This window comes from Delphinapterus leucas, chromosome 13, assembly GCF_059928025.1.
Source record: "Delphinapterus leucas isolate spDelLeu-1000000601 "Yukka" chromosome 13, BTC_Dleu_Yukka2, whole genome shotgun sequence".
Taxonomy (NCBI): Eukaryota; Metazoa; Chordata; class Mammalia; order Artiodactyla; family Monodontidae; genus Delphinapterus; species Delphinapterus leucas.
Window position 1 is genome coordinate 48,823,393 of NC_143141.1, and position 18,668 is coordinate 48,842,060.

General features: G+C 37.8%; 1 protein-coding gene across 1 annotated transcript in view; it reads right to left on the reverse strand.

Moving 5' to 3' along the window:
• The window catches only part of EML6 (EMAP like 6), a 126,969-nt gene that overhangs the window by 99,877 nt on the left and 8,424 nt on the right, over positions 1 to 18,668 (reverse strand). Inside the window, exons 4-10 of the mRNA XM_089922490.1 lie at positions 15,710 to 15,877; positions 14,653 to 14,759; positions 11,248 to 11,366; positions 9,068 to 9,254; positions 4,451 to 4,535; positions 3,329 to 3,537; positions 1,493 to 1,601 (exon numbers count right to left, since the gene is read on the reverse strand). Of these exons, the coding sequence (XP_089778616.1) occupies positions 1,493 to 1,601; positions 3,329 to 3,537; positions 4,451 to 4,535; positions 9,068 to 9,254; positions 11,248 to 11,366; positions 14,653 to 14,759; positions 15,710 to 15,877 (984 nt within the window). The remainder of the gene's footprint in view (positions 1 to 1,492; positions 1,602 to 3,328; positions 3,538 to 4,450; positions 4,536 to 9,067; positions 9,255 to 11,247; positions 11,367 to 14,652; positions 14,760 to 15,709; positions 15,878 to 18,668) is intronic.

Genomic DNA, 18,668 nt, shown 5'->3' on the forward strand with positions numbered 1-18,668 from the left:
CTAAAAAAAAAACTGGTTCTGTTCAACCCTCCAAAATAAGAGCATTATAGAAACTAACTTGGAAAATTCTTTCAAAAGATGATTTTATGATTTAAAAAAAATCTTAATGTCTTAGCTGCCCTATTTCAAATGTAATATGCTTTCTGTAGGACATTTAGAAGATACAGACAAAGGAAATTTAAAAATCATCCAGATTTCTAGGCCTACATTTGATATACATCCTATCAGTTTCTCTACCTAAACGTGCTTTGAAAAGACAAAATCAGGATCATAGTGAACATACTATTACTTATTGTTTTTACTTGTTATATGATGAACATTTTCCCTTAGTATTAAATATTATTTATAATACTATCAATAATTCGGACAGGTTGTTTTCCAAAATAAAATGTATATATATGATATGTAAATGAATTTGAAATCAAAATAGTTAATTTGCTTTCTCATTTCAAGACATTAGAAGAGGTACAGTCAGTAAGTCTTTCCTTTGCTGCCTCCTCACAAAGCTTCACAGGAGAAGCATCTCAGGCCAGCAGTTCCTCCCTAGCCTGGAGTGGGCTAGGAGACGGGTGGCCAAGCTCACCAAGGCTCAGTTTAGCAGGGTGTATTCTCTGGCCACACACAGCCAATGGCCTTAGGGTAAAGAAACATGAGTATGTGATAAGCCGTTTCTCCACAGCCCACTCAGGGTTTCAACTGGTATTTTCAAAGACAGCCCTGGGGTAGATGCCAAATTAGGATTGCCAGGGAAAATAAAGGAGCCTAGTCAAATTGGAATTTCAGATAAGCAATGAATAATTTCTTAGTACAAGTATGTCCCTTGCAATGTTATATTGCATGCAATTATATTGCATGGGACATACTTGTACTAAGAAATTATTTGTTGCTTATCTGAAATTCAAATTTAATTGGGCCTCCTGTATTTTTATTTGCTCTATCTGGTGACCCTCCCCAAATGCTGGTTAACTAATGGCCAACCCTTGGGTGCCCTTACTTGTTCCAGAGACCCTCCCCCCACCAACTGGGAACCATAGTCTGCTCCTTTTCTGGAGGAAAAACGAGAGTAAGAGCCTGGCTTAACAAACCAAATCCTCCCCAATCCTCTACTACCACCAAGTATGAGGCAAGGATTTGAAAGTTACATTAACCCTTTCAAGCTCCTAGACTACAGTAGGTGAAGACATTAACACTTTGCCAAAGGCCTAAATCACCACCAGGTGAGTACTGTAAACAAATGTGTCTTCTCAATCACAATATGTCTTTATGCTTAAACGTTACCAGGCTTTAAACTGTGCCCCGTGTCTTTTCATGCATTTGGGAGAAGGGACTGGTGATGACTTTCGATTCATTACCAGCAACATTACTTTTCCTGTACCTCTTGGTGTGGCCTGGTTATATTTCCATATTAGCATGTCTCTGTATTTGGTGATTTTATTTTTATTAGAGAGTTCTCTCTCCCTTTTTAGATCCTAAACTCTTATTTAAGACTTACAGTACTTGTATCGCATTTCCAACATGATCCTCGTACTGAGATGGTTTTCAATGAATTCTGATGATACTGGTGACATCAGGAGGATGAGGGAGATAAAAATGGAATATGCCTACGGATGGTGCAGAGGGAATGGGAATATTCTGTTATATAAAAATTTTAATCAAAAACACTGCACAGATATTCAGTGTCTCTTTTTTTTGCATTTGTTAATTCTACATTTTGTTTTCTTTTGTAACCTGTGTAGCTATATTAGTATGTCTTTGCATTGTTTGCATTGTTAGAATGCAAACATCCACACATTTTAAATAGGTTTTTTTTTTTTACATTTTATGTCTTTTGAAGAAGTCCTCAGGGTAAGTTGATATTTTTTTTTTTGCTTCTTTTTATTGGAATTTCTGCAAGGCCCCATCAGCTTGTCTTCCCAGTTATACCACCTTTCCACCCCAGTTTGTGACTATGAGTAACAATGAAGCAGCAGAACAAATCTAGAGGTGCCTCAACAGCCATACCTCTTCTTTAGGATGGTGACTTCTTCTTGAATTCTGTAGGTGTGGGCAATTTCTACATACCACACAGTTTGGAAATATAATTGGCTATCTTTAATTTTTTCTGAGTTTCTGTTTCCCCTCACAGAGGCTTGATCTTAGCTTTGAAAATCCATTGTTCCTTGACCATTTAGTCAGAGTTTTTGATTTTCAACCATATTTTTAGGGTTTAGGTAATGTCCTTTCAAATCTTTCCAGTCACAGTATGTATTAATTATGGATATTTTGTGACATAGTCCAGAAATAATTCTAAGGAGCTTAATGTCAACAGTAAAGGGCAAATTAGAAAGAGAAATATTTTACTCAGATAATTACAAGTTGGTCCTGTATTCAGCGCTCATAAAAAATGCATACGTTTTTGGAACTGACACAATGAAATCACACTAGTCTTAGATGTGCCCCTGTGGAAATCGGTATTATTCAATGAAGGTTTTTAAAAATATGAGGATGATATTTAGGCTAGAAAATATTTATATCTGAACCTGTCTCTTTCTAATTGGTTTTCTGTTCATGTGGAAGCACTTTCCTGACTGCAAGTACAGAAGCAAAGACGGCTCTGTTTTCCCCAGACACTGAAAATAAATCCACAACGAGTTGCTCAATTAAGTGACACAATATAAATTCATTCTTTCTAGTTGACATAATTTAGAGGTATGGGTTATGTTGTTAGAAATGTTTTTGATTAAAAATGTCATCTTTTTTGTTTGCTTTGGAAGAGTGGCAAGAATAGATTAATTTGAAGTCCTAGGTATAACTGCTTATCTGCTGTCTAGTTTTCACCTCATTTGCCTGCTTTGTATTTCCATGACAATCTCTTTCTCTAATTTCTTTCTATTATCGGTAGGTTTCCACAACACCCCCCAAGATGAGCTGATGTGTCTAAGAGACAGGTGGGTGTGGAGATACGCTGAGGCACTCAGCTGGGGCCACCAGCTAGGTAATAACCAATGTAGGTGTCCTGTTTACATGGTTAAACTGGGAAACCTAAATCATCTTCTCTTTCAGCATTCTGACTTGAACTCCTCACTTGACTGCAAGCGTCCAAAAAGAAGGGATAGATACTCCTGCTCATGAAAGTGTTTGACTCAGGGCTGTTCTAGGACAGGGGTCTCTTTTCACGAGGGTGCTGTTGCACGTGACAGCCTCTATGCACCACCATGCCCACACCACATTTACACTGGAGAGCGGGGGTGGAGGCAGCTGGAGGCACTGGCCATTGGGTAGAAGGAGTGAGGAAGTAGGGGGGCACAATGAGTGGTCCAGGTACGACTCTCATGCTAAAAGTTCACACCGGCCCCGGTGGAGGGCAGGGGCAGGAAAGGGCAGGAGGACGGAGAGGGAGAGCACAGCCGGCACAGCTTCCACCAGCTGACGGCCCCAGGCCTGGTGGCTTTCTCACGGGACTGAGAGCCAGGAGACCTGGGTCCTCACTCTGGATCTGCCACTGTCTGACTTTTACCACAGCCATACAACCAGACTCTCTGTATCTACATTCTTGGCCTATAAAGTGGTGCAGGCATCTGTTTAAGACTGAAGCTATATCATTATAACACAAGGTACTACTATCAATATAAATTAAACCAAAGAGGCTTCAGGTCACACCTTCAGTAGGACCATAGAGACCACAAAGATCAATCGACCACAGTTCATCTGCATGTAACCATACACGGTGATGGATCAAACACAGTACATACTTCCTTACTTCCTGAATAGTCCTTAATGTTAGCGCCTTCTCAAACTATCACCTAGCTTCCTTTCTGCCATTTATAAATTAACATCGTATTTCAACTCTGAGACAAAAATATAATTTTCCACAATCAAAAAGACCACATTCAGGGCTTCCCTGGTGGCACAGTGGTTGAGACTCCGCCTGCCGATGCAGGGGACACGGGTTCGTGACCCGGTCTGGGAAGAACCCACGTGCCGCGGAGCGGCTGGGCCCGTGAGCCATGGCCGCTGAGCCTGCGCGTCCAGAGCCTGTGCTCCGCAACGGGAGAGGCCACAGCAGTGAGAGGCCCACGTACCACAAAAAACAAAAAGCAAAACAAAACGAAAAACCCACATTTGCTGCATAAATGGGCTTTTCCTTAGTGACTATTATCTGGGGAATAGAGAATGTATTGTTAAAACTGAAATATCCTTTTTATGCAGAAAATATTTTATATCTGGGCATTTCTTTATTTTCCCAAAATGGGAATTAGAAGCAGTGACAGAATCAGCTTCTCGGCCTCTTCCAGAGTGCCTGGTTTCTCTATCCCGGACAATGACATAAGGGGCTGCCTTACGAGGGGAAGATTTCTAAGTGCAGCTAATTTCTCGATCTTCCTTTTATAAAACTACTAAGCCCAGAAGAGACGGAAGCTCTCAGAAATGCAGAGATCAAGTTACTGGGTACCAGCTTATTGCTACTAACTTGCCTCATAATCAATGTTTTTGATCAACATTCCTCTAATCTCTTCTCTAAAGGTATTCAGCATGAGTTGGTTCTTCCAATTTCCCTAAATTTAAAAACCAAAAATTTAATCAATTCTCTAGAAAAAATAATCTGATGATTATTGAATTCTATTTCTAGTATTCTAAATTTCCTGCCACTGTTTATACATTAATACACATACACACATTTCAGTTGAAATCAGTGAGTAGATACTTTGAGTTCTACTTTTTTTCTTAACTTGATACATAGAAATGTGTATGAAATACACATGGTCCACATACTTGTCATTTTGAATTATAGCTTTTGTTAAACAGTGCCGAATTGTCTACTAGAATTATTGAGTCAATTTGCAAAGTTGCTGACAATATGAATTATGAGAGTCTCCATAACCTAGTACACATTTAGTTTTTATTATTTTATTTAATGGGTATCTTACCACTCTTCTAGAACATACTGATTAATATAATTTTTATGTTAAGTACACACATGTGTATCCGCTAGCAAGTTAATTTAGGAAAAGAACACAGTTCAGCCATCAGGTAGAACTATTAAAAAAAAAAAGCAGAAATCCATTCACATCTTTGGAAGAGAATCTTATTTGAACTCAAATTATAGTTTCATTTTAGATTTTACTGCTTTATCAAGGATACATGGTACACTTATGAAAGTTGTATGTACATCAAACTCCTGGAAGTTTAGGACTTTGTATTCACTGTTTATCAGGTGCATTATCTGGGCCTTCAACTGGCAGGTGGTAGCCAAGTAATTCTCTCTTCCTCGCTCCTCATGCCTTATGTACCTCACATGCCCACCAGTGTAGAGTATGAACAATTTAGCTTTGATTTTTACTAATTCAATAACCAAAGTATTGAATAACTTCTAATAGTGATATAACAACTCAGATTTGTATAGTAGTTTACAGCATATGAGAATAAGCGTGTGACACACTCACACAAATCTGCACCATGTGATTGGTCAGAGAATAAAGATAACTTTCATCCAAAGATGGTTTACAATGTGAAGTTCTAGTAGCAGCAGTGAAAGGCAAGACAGAGAGCATTAAGCAAAACTTCATTCATTCATTCATTCATTCACGTTTTTGGAGTAGCTTCTGTGTCTCTACAGCATGTGCAGTGGGGAACAGAGAGATGGGCTAGATGAGTAGATTACTGTCTGAGAAGGGCATAGGAGCTGCTAAGACACATAACTACTGTACCACATAGACTCTAACAGGTACCACAAGAGCAATGACAACAAATGGGCTAAGGGATACAGAAGAAGGGACAGGACATTTCTCCCTGGAAGGATGGAGGAGAAAACTTTGAGCTTGGTCTTAAAGGATGGTTGGACTTGAACAGACACATGGGAACAGCATGAGCAAAGGAACACAGGCAAAAAGAAGGACAGGAGTGCATTTAGGTTCTACAGTTAGGTAGATGGAAAGGAGCACGAGTGGGTTAGTGGGTGAAAACACTGCAAAGGAAGGTTGAGGCCAGATCATAGAAGGCCATGAATGTCCAACCACGGGCTCAGCCCTGAGTCAGTCAGCCAAGGGGAGTCCACGTGGTAGCAATGTAATTGCACTTCCAGAAGACTCCAGAAATGGGCAGGATGGATTGGACAAAGTGGGGATGGAATCAGAGACCAGCATAACCACCATGCACAGACTACAGGAAGTTCGGGCCTGAACAAAGAAAGTAGAGAGGGAGGTACATAAGAGAGAGACTGGGGTTGTGAAATGGAATTTAACAACCAATATTATACATTGCACATATTAAACATTTGAATGGAATTTAGAAAAAGGAAATTATAGAATCAGTTTTCTGTAGAAAGTTTAGAAATTTTTTCTACAGATCTAATATCTACATTGGGGTTATTAAAAATTTCTAGGTTAAAAACACCTTTTGCGATAGGTCCTCATTCCTCACTTCTAGCATAAAGAAATGGTTTTATTCTAAAGAAAATTATATTTATAAGTTAGTATTTTTTTAACAGCACAGTGTTAAAATTTTAAATTAAGAAGATGAAAACTTCAGTTCTATTTTTTCAATACAAAATTTTATTTCCAAAACACCAGTGTTGTAAAGTGGACCCTTGCAGAGAATTTGCACCCCTCGCTCTAGTTCTTTACATTTTAAATCACAGGTGCTGTGTTCCCACTTATTTGGAGAGATGAAACTGATGTTCTGAGTCACTGCCAGACGTTTGCAACTAAGTCTTTCAATGGTAACAGCTGCTCTGGATTTCAAATCTCTCAAGCAAATGCAGAACACAGTGTGAGCTCTGGGTAATGAGTTGGGAGAGGGAAGATGAGGAAAGGAGGTGTGATCATATTCACACATCTGATTTCCAGTCTAAGACTGGGTAGCTGACAGACGAAGGGCTTACCTCCTTTCAAGCAGGACTAAACTAAATAAAAGGATTTTTTTTTTAAACAAACCCAAAGTAAATATGGAAGCATCTGTCAATGACTCCAGTGGCAAACTGTGCTTACCTGAAAAATCGAGCGCACACACTCCTCTCTGATGTTGTCCTTTCAACAGTGACAAACATTTTAGAGTCTGCGTGTCCCACACATGAATAGCAGCATCTCTCCCAACCTTAAATTACAGGATGAGTGTTATTAACTAAGTATAAACTATAATAAGAATGATTTTGTTCCTTAGAGTCAAGTGCTGCTCAGAAATCAAAACCTACACATTTGGAGACTAGGAAGACCCTGGGAAATCATCTGGTCCAACTCCACTGTTATCCAGATGAGGAAACTGAGGCACAGGGTCTAAGGATCTTGTTCTGGCATCAAGGTGGGTGCCAGCAGAATCTAACCTGGTACATGGCTCCCAGTTAAGGGATATTTAAAACTCTAGCTCAAACGTCCACTGTGCTTTGTTTTTGTCAGTTAGTTCTACCCTTCCCTTCTGGCTTCTCAACTCCACACATGATTCCACTCAGCTGTATGTTTTCATGGCACAATCCTCAGAGCTCTTTTACCCACCTCAATTATTTACCCGCCTCAAGAAGGCCTGACCCTACTTCTCCCCCTGGGAAATGAAAGTTTCATGGCTTAACTCTCTGTCATTAAGGTGGCTTCTCCTCAAGGGGACACAAGCTTCTATCATACCAATTCCCAACAACAGAGAAAACTGTAATACTAAAGTGGTTTTCCTCACTTATAATGCATAGGGGGAAAAAACCCTTTTGGGTATGATGACTCTAAAAGGGAAAATGGGACATAAAGCCATGCACATAACTGAGCAGAGTCTGGCCAACTCCTACACTGGCCTGTGGAGGCCCAGTTACCCCTGGAGTGGCTATTGGCATACTGGTCTAACTCCCAATTACAGTATAGAGTGTGGTAGCTCCTCAGGGGTTTATGTAAAGAACCAATCTCTGTTTTTTCTTTCAAAGGAAGACTACTAAACACCCATGAATCAAGCATCTTCTGTTTCTAAGAAAGACAATAAAGGGGGAAGGGGCAGGAAAGAGTGAAAAGGCAAAGTAGTGATCAATTACTTATAAAACTTAATGTCAGAATAGATGGTCTAATTTGCAGTTGGAAGAGCAGCAAACCAGTGTTTCAGTTAATGGCTCTTCCGTTTTGGAGACTGTAATCCTTTTACAAATATAAGAGCTACGAACTCTTCTCCCCTCAAATGCACATTTCTGGGGGTTGACTCCCGTCAGGCCCTCAGTTTCATCCATGGATCTCATGAACATCAGGCTATAAACCCTGTTCAAACACTTCTACCTCCTGTATGTCAAGTCTCAGAAATAGTTCGTTGTCTCATGTTAATCTTTGACCTTCATACCAGTAGTTTTTCTTGGAATTTGCCATTTACATGTTGAGGATCAGGTGAAGTATTACCTACAGTTAAAAGCCCATGATAAAACTGAACAAAAAATGTAATCTATACATTGGTAGAAAAGAGCACAACACTGAAAATACTGTTGACAATATTATTGCTTTACCAGCAAGACAATAAATCTGAGTTTAACAGATTCTCTGTTTACTGAGTTTACTTCTATCCCCCTCCTTTTCCACACAAAATGATTGACTACAGGGCTCTATTTTGAGCAGCTTTTCAATTATAGACTCAATCCAAAGTTTGGCATTCCAAAATGGTTCATATAAAGTTTAGTTTTTTGAAGGTTAAAATATAATAAACTAGCCAAGGTTCATATGACTTTAAGTTTTACAAAAATAACTATACACTGGATGTTACAGTAGTATTAAAAGATGGTTCATTCAATAAACATTTATTGAGTACCTAGGATATACTAAGTTCTGGGTAAACAGTAATGAGGAAAATATATTAAGACTTCATGGAATTTACAATACTCTAGTTTTACCTAATCCTATTCATAGATCTCATCATGTTAGAATAAGAATCCCTCAAAGCCTTCCCAAAAGTGCTGGAATGTATTGGTTGACTCTCCCACCATCGTGAAATGATCCAGCATTCACTGCACTTTCAGCTTCCTGCCTTATGTTTATTTCTACCAAGTATTTCTTGAATTTCTCATATGTAAACTGAATTCAAAATTAAATCCTCTCTCTCTGTGGCTAAATTCCCATCTTACAGGAGAGATATATACCTGCCCAGTGGCCACATAGTCCTTCACTGGATGGATGGTCAGGCTGAGAATGTCATCATCGTGTCCCAGGTACAGCCTCTGGGTGTGTTGTTGCCTATTGTACACGACAGCAACTGCAGCAATGTGATAGACCACTTCTCCAGCTTGTGTGTAGAACAGATTGTTTCTACAATCGTAGCCTCTATAGCTGAAGCACAGGTCCAAGAAATGCACAGTAGTTGAACGCACAGTGAATGAACAGAGCAGAAGTTGTGAGAAGATAAAGTGAACATGTTAATATGGACATGGACAAGCAGAACCCAGGTGTCTCCACAGTTGCCTAGGACAGTGATCTTCAATGGGGGTATGAGGACCTCTGAGGGCATGTGATGACTTTCTAAGGGGCAAATGGACACTGATAATTTTAACAGAATCTATTTCCAGATCCTCAGGTACTATATGTGCTTTCTCTTAAAACTGACTAGTCTGAAAACACACCTGTGATGAGGTACTGGTTTTCCTTTCCCACCTCCCCTTTCTTAATCGCCTTCCCCCCAATTTAGGAAGTCATTCCTCTCATCCATCGGGAATCTTACTATGGTATATTACCCTGGAATGTCAAACCTTCCAGGGACACCAAAACAAATACAAGTGCGGATGGATGTTGAAAGTGAATAACTCTAACAACTGGGTAAGAAATCCTTTTGCAAGTCAAGTGACTTCCAATTCTTTGCTTTTAACAAATTTGAACAGTGATTTAACTGAATTGTTACCTGATGGATCATTAAACTACATTTTTGTGTGATATATCAAAACCACGACACATATTTTTGGCCTGTAACAAAGAGGCGTTTAAAGAATTGATCACCATTGCTGTGATAAAACTGCCTCTATTCTCATCTACTTAAGTAGCTAGATATGAATAAGCTTTCTTAGTGCTTACATTAAAAAGTGAAAAACTGGAATAGATTAATGCTAAACTGTTACCCTCTAGCAATAAGAAATATATATGCACATATATCTGAACTCATTGAAAAAATTCTATCTTAATAAAAGAATTTTTCCAATAAAATTATTTATGTTTAATAGCTATCAGAATTTGTACTATATTTATGTTGATTTGGCTAGCTAGTTATTACTAATAGTTATAACAATAATTAAATCCAGAAAAAAACTGTTAATGCTTAGAGTAGCACTGTCCAACAGAACTATTATGTGAGTCACATAGGTAATTGAAAAATTTTCTAATTGTCACATTAAAAAAAAAAGGAACAGATGAAACTTATCTTAAGAACATTTAACCCATTATGTCCAAAATACTATCATGTCCACATGTAATCAATATAAAACATTTTAATGAGGTAAATTTCTTTTTCATGCTAAGCCTTCAAACTCTGGTGTGCATTTTCCACATACAGCACATTTAGACCAGCCACATTTCAGGTGATCATTGGCTACAAGTAGATATCGTACCAGACAGCACAGAGTCAGAGACTTACGGTCACAGGGAATTAAATTTAAATTGAACATATAGATATGTTTTTTCCTTGTTGAAGTTATGACAGGGTAATCAATAAAAGACTTACAAGCATAAAAATATTATATTAGGGTAAAATTCTGTGGGAGAAGTAGAATAGAAATATGAGTTCATGTATTTGTGATATTGATGATAAGGGGAATCAAATATCTATGGCATTTGGGTTCCACTGGAGCCATCTAAATAAATAATGTATTTATAAAACACAAGATATATTCTTCACAACCATTTAAGCTTAGGTTGAAAAATCTTAGATGTCAACTTAAAGTGTGGAAGGTTGTACATGATTTTCAAAATTCAAAATTATTTGGGGTACACGTGAACAAAAGCATTTGAAGGAAATACTGTCCTGGGAAAGCCAGGTGGATAGAGCAGGAGTTATGGGATAAAGGAAGCAGAGATGGAGAGAATAAAATGAAATAACAATGAGTGGTAGTAACACATGCAACACGAAAGTACATGAAGTGTGAAAAATCTAGATACACACACTGAGATGGCCACAGAACACTAAGAAGGCCACAGAACACTGAGAAAACTGGACAGAGAGTCATGGTTAAAATATTAACTGCAGGTAAGTGTAAACTGGAGAGAAGAGCCAGCCTGAATTGGGGTAGCACTGAGAAGAAGGATGACAAGGTGATAAGGCTGGTGACAGGCCACCCACCCATGTATGAACTGGAGTTTCAAGCTGTCCTCAGGAGCCTTTTCTCGTTTGAGGAAGGACACTGCATGGTTTTTCTCTTTACTTTGTTGCTTTAGCTGAGGTAGATCTTCTTTGTAAACCTTCAAGCGTAACAGAAACATTTAGTTAGAGACTCTTCAGGTTCCAAATATATTAATGCCTTGACATTCTCAGGAAATCTTTAATTGCAGGAACTCAAGTTTTTGAAAACATAAGAAGCTAAAAATGGTCACAAGAGACAAAGAAGGGCATTATATAATGATAAAGGGGTCAACTCATCAAGAAGATATAACAATGGTAAATATTTATGCACCCGACATCAGAGCATCTAAATATACAAAGCATATATTAACAACTAAAAGAAGAAATAAATATCAATACAATAACAGTTGGGAACTGTAAAACCCCACTCCCAACAACGGATTGATCATCCAGACAGAATTAATAATGAAACAGCAGATTTGAACAATACTACAGACCAAATATCCCAACAAATACAGAACATTTCATCTATCAGCAGCAGAACGTACATTCTTCTCAAGCACACAAGGAACATTTTCTAGGACAGATCATGTTAGACAACAAAACAAGGCTCAGTAAATTTAAGAAGATTGAAGTTATATCAAGTATATTTTCTGACCACTATAGTATGAAACTAGAAATAAGTAACAGGAAGAAAGCTGGGAAAGTCACAAATATGCAGAAATCAACACACTCCTCAACAACTAATGGATCAAAGAAGAAATCAAAAAGGAAATTTTAAAAAATCTTGACACAAATGAAAATGGAAATGCAACATACCAGAACTTACAGGATACAGAAAAGCATTTCTCAGGGGAAATTTTGTAGCTAATAAACATATACATTAAGGAAAAAGAAAGATCTCAGATAAAGAACTTAATATTATACCTCAAGGAACTAGAAAAAAAGTTTGGACTTAGTTTGGACACTAAGTCCAAAGTTAGCAGAAGAAAGGAAGTAACAGAGATTAGCACAGAAATACATGAAATAGAGAATAGGAAAACAATAGAAAAGATTAACAAAACTAAGAGTTGGTTCTTTGAGAAGACAAACAACATTGAGAACATAAGACATGAGATTGAATTTTACTTTTTTCTAATGAACAAAACTAACTTGAAATATCTTTTAAGTCATTGGGATTTAAAAGAATTAAAAAAAATTTTGCTATTATGTTTCTAAATAAATTTATATCCAGAAAATATATTACTTTTCTGATAAATAAGAAAGGAAATTATTAAATAAAATTATCAATAAAATATAATTTAAATATTTTGTTATAATGTCTTCTAAGGCAAGAAATCTCTTGATGATTCAGAAATGTGTAAAATGTGGGCCACATGAATCATGGTGATCACTCTTTGGAATTATCCTTCTTTCATGACCTCATGAATCTTTCAGATCAGACTCTGGGATACAGAGCAAAGCTCTTGGTCTAACCTAGGACCTAAAATGTGCTGCTGGCTGAGAGAACATTCTCGATAATTTAAATGTAGATAAAATCATGTAGCTAAAATTTTGTCTATCATGTATTTATGCCCTACTATCAAGAGATATAAATTTAACACATTTAAATGAAATACGATTCATAATTTCTCATCTTCATACAGGAAAGTTTTCATTTAATCAAACTATATTACAAAAAATCATGAAAATATTATAATGAAATTCATATTTAGGATTTGACCAAAAATCGTTTAAAAAAAACGGAAGTCAGAAGATATCTCACTACTGCCTTGTCTATTACAGATGCAGTGAACTAAGCTTTTAAAATCTAATGATAATTATTCATCTGAATTCATGATGCTTTCATCAGCTCATCAACTACTTTAGAGAACTGAATTCTAGTCTTGGCATTTCTACTGCTTATTTGAACAAGTCTCATAACCTCTGTGGGCCTCAAAGTCCCATCTGTAGAACAGACTGCCTGCTCAGGAACAACTCAGGAATCAAATATAGACAACATGAATTAAATAATCTAGGTGAAAGCTTTAGAAAGTAAGATGTCAGGGAGAATATATAAATCCTAGGCATGAATTTCAATTGAGTCATTCCTTTTCATTCTTTTACTAGCACTATTTTTATTAAATAGAAACATCCCAACTAAAAAAATTGCATTTCTTTTTCCCTAAATTGTGTGTTTATTTTGCTTAAATTCCATTTCCCCTTGATATTAGGGTATAATATTTGCATGATATTAATAATTTCCTTTCAAATCTTTATCTTTAGCAGTTTTATAGCATAATATATTGTACCAATACACAGTCAAACCGATTTAGTCTTGAAGTTAACCTAAACCATCAGTTGGACTACTTTTGTACTAACCTAATTTTTCAAATATTGAATCAGTGAGTGACAATTATGGGTTGGAAAAAAAAGTCATCATCTGAAAAGTTGTACATTCAGAGCTTACGTAGAGGCAAAGCCAAGTAGCACGTACAATGTGCGCTTTGGAGAGAAGCCCAGATCCACTACAGGCAACGTGGATGTGGGCAAAGTACTCAGCCTCTCAGGGGTTACTGTCGGGTTGAATTCGGTGTATGTAAAGCACAGGATGTGGCCCCATAGACACTTGATACATGGCAGCTGCCACAGGCCTATGTGGTAAGTTTCCATGGGGCAACAATGATGGTTGCTGTGTCTGAAATCTTATTCACTCCATGTTCACGTATGGAATCTGCTTCACATACCTCTGTTAAATGACAAGGAAGAAAATAGAACCCCTAGGGTTATCACCATTAAGAAGGTGATAGCTGTCCAGATTCCAATGAAGGATTACGTGCTTTAATACACACAATTTAGTGCTAAAATTAAGTGTCTATTTTCAAAAAATTTGGTTGTAATTGTCCAACTTTTCTACTAAAGATGATTTCTGACTGGAAGGATAATGTGCATTGTATTTGGGCTTTTACTTTAATTAAATGGATAACAGTCTCCATAACTTAAGAGAGGAATCAGGACAACAGCTCATTTGTAAACTACCATGCCTCCAGGGATACCTATTCTATAAAGAAAACACATGCTTTAATGATCTGCTAAGAAAATGAAAAATCTTGTAACTTATTTGCACATTTTTCTGTAAAAACTATTTTAAAGTTTTAGCTGCTAGGAAGGCAGAAAACCCAAACTGCCATGGGTTCCCTTTTGAAAATTTGCTACTACCTCTACTTAACAATTTTTTACTGATATGATCCAGTAAATGCCTTATTTCAAATCTGTATTTAAAGATAAGAAGTAGGCAATTTCCCTAATTCTTTTCTTGATTTTCTTCTGCCTAAGCATTAACCAATTTTAGTGCAATGTCCAAATTCAATGAGATCGAGATTCGGGGTTATAAGGCATTTGTCATGAGGCTCCCTGTTTACTGACCTGGCGATCATAATTGATTTGAGTTTCTTGCTCAATATCAGAATCCAACTCCGGCACGTCAGATAAATCCGAATCAGATTCTTCACTATAGGAATCGGAGCCACCTTCTGCAGAAACACCCCATGAGAAACAAGCAGAAATTCTGAGACTTTAAATGGCTAAAACTTTTATTTAAAATTTTTTTCTCTCCTATTGAGGTCAATAAAAATAACTACACCATAGTTTTCATTTGTTGTAGATTCTTAAAACATCTTTTTTTTTCATCTTTTCGTTAAGCTCACCATACCTCTAACCCCCTTTTCAGGAGTATTACCAGACTAGGATAACTCCCCCCACTATTTCCACACTTCTATTAGATAACAGATCTTTGGGTTTTAAATCTTGCTTTGAAAGGGGAAAAAAAGGGGGCGGGCGGGGGGCTAGGTTTTCCCAAGGAGAAGGCTGGGACAGAAAGAAATCCAACCACTCAGTTCAGTAAAGATCCTCATTAGCCTGCTAACATGCCCACCCATTCTGGTAATTGCCATGGTCAAAATGGCTGCAGAACCCCTCCCAATAAGAACATCTCCTCACATATTACATGATCATTCCTGCCAACACCACAGTAAATTAAAGGACTATACACATCCATTGAACTGGAACACAGTGGCCCTGATCATGGACCGTTCTCTGAACGCCGTTCAGGAGGCAACTTCTATTCCAAATGTTACCTTGTCACCTGACCCAGCAGACCCACCACCTGTTAGAATCGTCTAAGGAGGCCGAGATGTATCTGTTCGTGTTATTCTCAAAAGTTAATTCTTCATGTAAACCTTAGACCTTCAACTTGCATTTGGTATAAGCAAAATCCTTTGAAGGAAATTATCCAACTGACCCATACTCAATTGGCCCATATCTCAAAATCTTTTTCTGTTCTTTTTTTTTAATGCTAGATTTACTGTAGGAATGAATTTTTCAAAACAGCTTTAACCCTTTACCTTCAGAAGAGATGTTAGACCATTCTTTGAAATTTTTATTGAAAAATAAATAGATGTTGAAAAATTATTACTGGTTTTACCCTGGGGTGCTGTTTCCAGCAGGCCATTGCTGACACCTTCTGGAATAAATCTCCACTGGAAAACCGAGTGGTCAGCCCCTCCTGTGCTTAATACCCACTGAAAGTCATGAGACCAGCGGACGTTTGTGACATGTGCAGAATGACCCACATACTTTCTAAATTTGGCTCCTGAAAAGATATTTTTGAGGAGAAGATTAGTTGTGCAAAAAATAGAATCTGTTGGTTAAAAAATTACATTCTATTCATGTTGAGAAGTAAAAGATTTAAGTATATTAGAAAATATAATTTCAATCTTATAGATAATAACAAATAATCAAATGCTACAAAAGCTATCTCAATCATTCCAGTATGGATTAAACTAAAACTGGGTCTTAAAATTTAAGCCCTGTGTCTAAAGACACATCTGAACCTGTTCCAAATAACACCTACTGCTTCACTGATTCTGAAAATAAATGCTAAAGAATGAATATCTTACACATTCTTATTTAAATACAAGATGCAACAGGCAATCCTTTAACTGGGAAATGGAAAATACTTCTGCGGCGGGGCGGGGGGAGTAAAATTGTTGTTTGGGGTCATGTAGATGTAGAGTTGGGAGAATGAATTTGTTTTCTCTTAAACTGATCGCTTTACTCAGTAAACACCATCCCCAGGTAGTGAATGCAACAGAAAAGCTATGTGAACTTCTATTTGTGGTTGAATAACTGCAGCAAAGTCTCCAGTGTATGGTGAGTAGATAGAAGCATAAAGGCACTCATGGAAATAAGCAAGATCCATCTTCTCATGTGGAGGCTAGGACCCCAAAGACTATGAGAGATTTCTGGGGCCAATAAGCACACCATCCCTCCTTCAGAAATACTTCTACCTATTACAGCCCCTCTAAGTGAAATCTCTTTAACAGGGGAAAAGGCCATCTCTTCAAGTATCACATGTTTAAAATTTAAATACCCACTGGAGAGGTAATGATTTAAATTTATATGTAGGCGAAAATGACTGCCACATGTCCCTTCCCTGAGAGCGTGTTCTGACCAGGTGAGGTTTTATTATAAAAAGACAGGGGGAATGCTGCCACAGAAGGGGAAAGGAAGGACTTGAGTCTCAAAAGCAACCATGCCCATTTCAAAGAGTTTCCTAAATCAGTTTTGGTCAAACTGATTTAAGAAAGTCAAACAGATTTAATAAAGTCAAACAGATTCCAACTCTGGTCAGCTGGAAATGCTGGCTGATGATAATTCAATAATTATGAAGTAAATATATATTCTTCCCATATCTCTATAGATCTTGTTGGGCTATTCTTTGCTGCACTGACCTTTAGACCCTCCTCAGAGATGATTTAACCCATCTCTTTGGAATTGTTTAAAAAATGTCCACAATTCTAAAAAAAAGTTAAACTCATAAAAGCACATGGTAGATTTGCAGTTATCAGGGACCTAGGGGGAAATGGGGAGATGCTGGTCAAAGATACACTTTCAGTTATAAGATGAATAAGTTCTGGGGATCTAATGTACACCATGGTGACTGTAGTTAATAATACCGTATATTTGAAAGTTGCCAAGAGAGTAGATCTTAAATGTTCTCACTACACACACACACACACACACACACACACACACACACACAGGATAACTAACTGAGGTGATGGATATGTTAACTAACTTTAAAGTAGTAATCATTTCACAACATATACACATATATGAAATCATCATGTTGTATACTTTAAACTTACACAGTATTATTTGTCAATTTTATCTCAGTAAAGCTGGAAAAAATGTCTACAAATTATTTGATACAAATCAAAACAGAGTATGTCAAAAGTGAAGGTATGTGACATCCAAGAGGAGGTTATAAAAGGCAGTGCAGATGCTCCTTGCTCTTTTTTGGATCTCTAGATACCATGTGATAAGGACACTCAAGCAGCCTATGGAGAGGCTCACATGGCAAGGAACTGAGGCCTCCAGCCAAGGGCCAGGTGAGTGAGCATCTTGGAAGTGGATCTTTGGCCTCAGTCTAGCCTTCAGATGACTGCAGCTTCATGAGAGACCTGGAGCTAGAATCAGCCAGCTAAGCTGCTCCTGAATTCCTGACCCTCCAAAACTGTGAGAAAATAAATTATTATTGATTTAAGCTGCTAAATTTGGGAGGGAGGGGAATTTGTTTTACAGCAATAGCTAGCTCATACACCATTGGGAGGCTGGAAGTAGAACCTGCAAAAGCATTAGTGTCATCAATATTTAGGCCTTATCTCTCTGATAATTCTTCCTCTCTCTCCCTCCTTGCTCTACTCTACGCTCACTGGCCTTTTTGCATGCCAGGCCCTCTTCTGCCTCTAGGCTTTTGCACTTGTGTTCCCTTAGTCTGGAATGCTCTTTCCCTGCATCTCTGAATGGCTGGTTCTCTTATCTCCTTCAGGTTTCTAGTCAAATGAAACTATCAGTGAGCCCTGCTTTGACCATCCTACTTAAAACAGCAATACTACACTGCCCGACCTGAGTGCTCTTTACTCCCATTGTTTGCTTTATTTTTCATCACAGCACTTCTCACCATCAGATGTGTTTATATTGTCTTGTTTATTGACTAGGTCCCCTCAGTAAAACAAGAGCTCCAGGGACTTGTGCTTGTTTTATTCATTGACATATCTCCAGCCTCTAGAATAGCACGTACATATTTACTGAAAAAATGAAGGCTACATCCATCTCTTCCAAGGTTTTCCTTAGGACACTGAGTGACTCTACAAGGCCCCCCTTTATTCTCTGGACCCTAAGGAAGGCTCAGCCCTCATCTCCTCTCTATTGATTCTTTCTCCTTGGCTTTAAATACTGTTGATATTCCCTCAGCTGCGAAACATTCATCTCCAACCCTGAAGTCTCCCAAGAGTGCTGACAGCTTGTGTGCTATGCCCACTTGGATGTCTAATAGGCGCCTCAAACTTATCACAGAAAAACCAGGAGTTTCCCCTTCC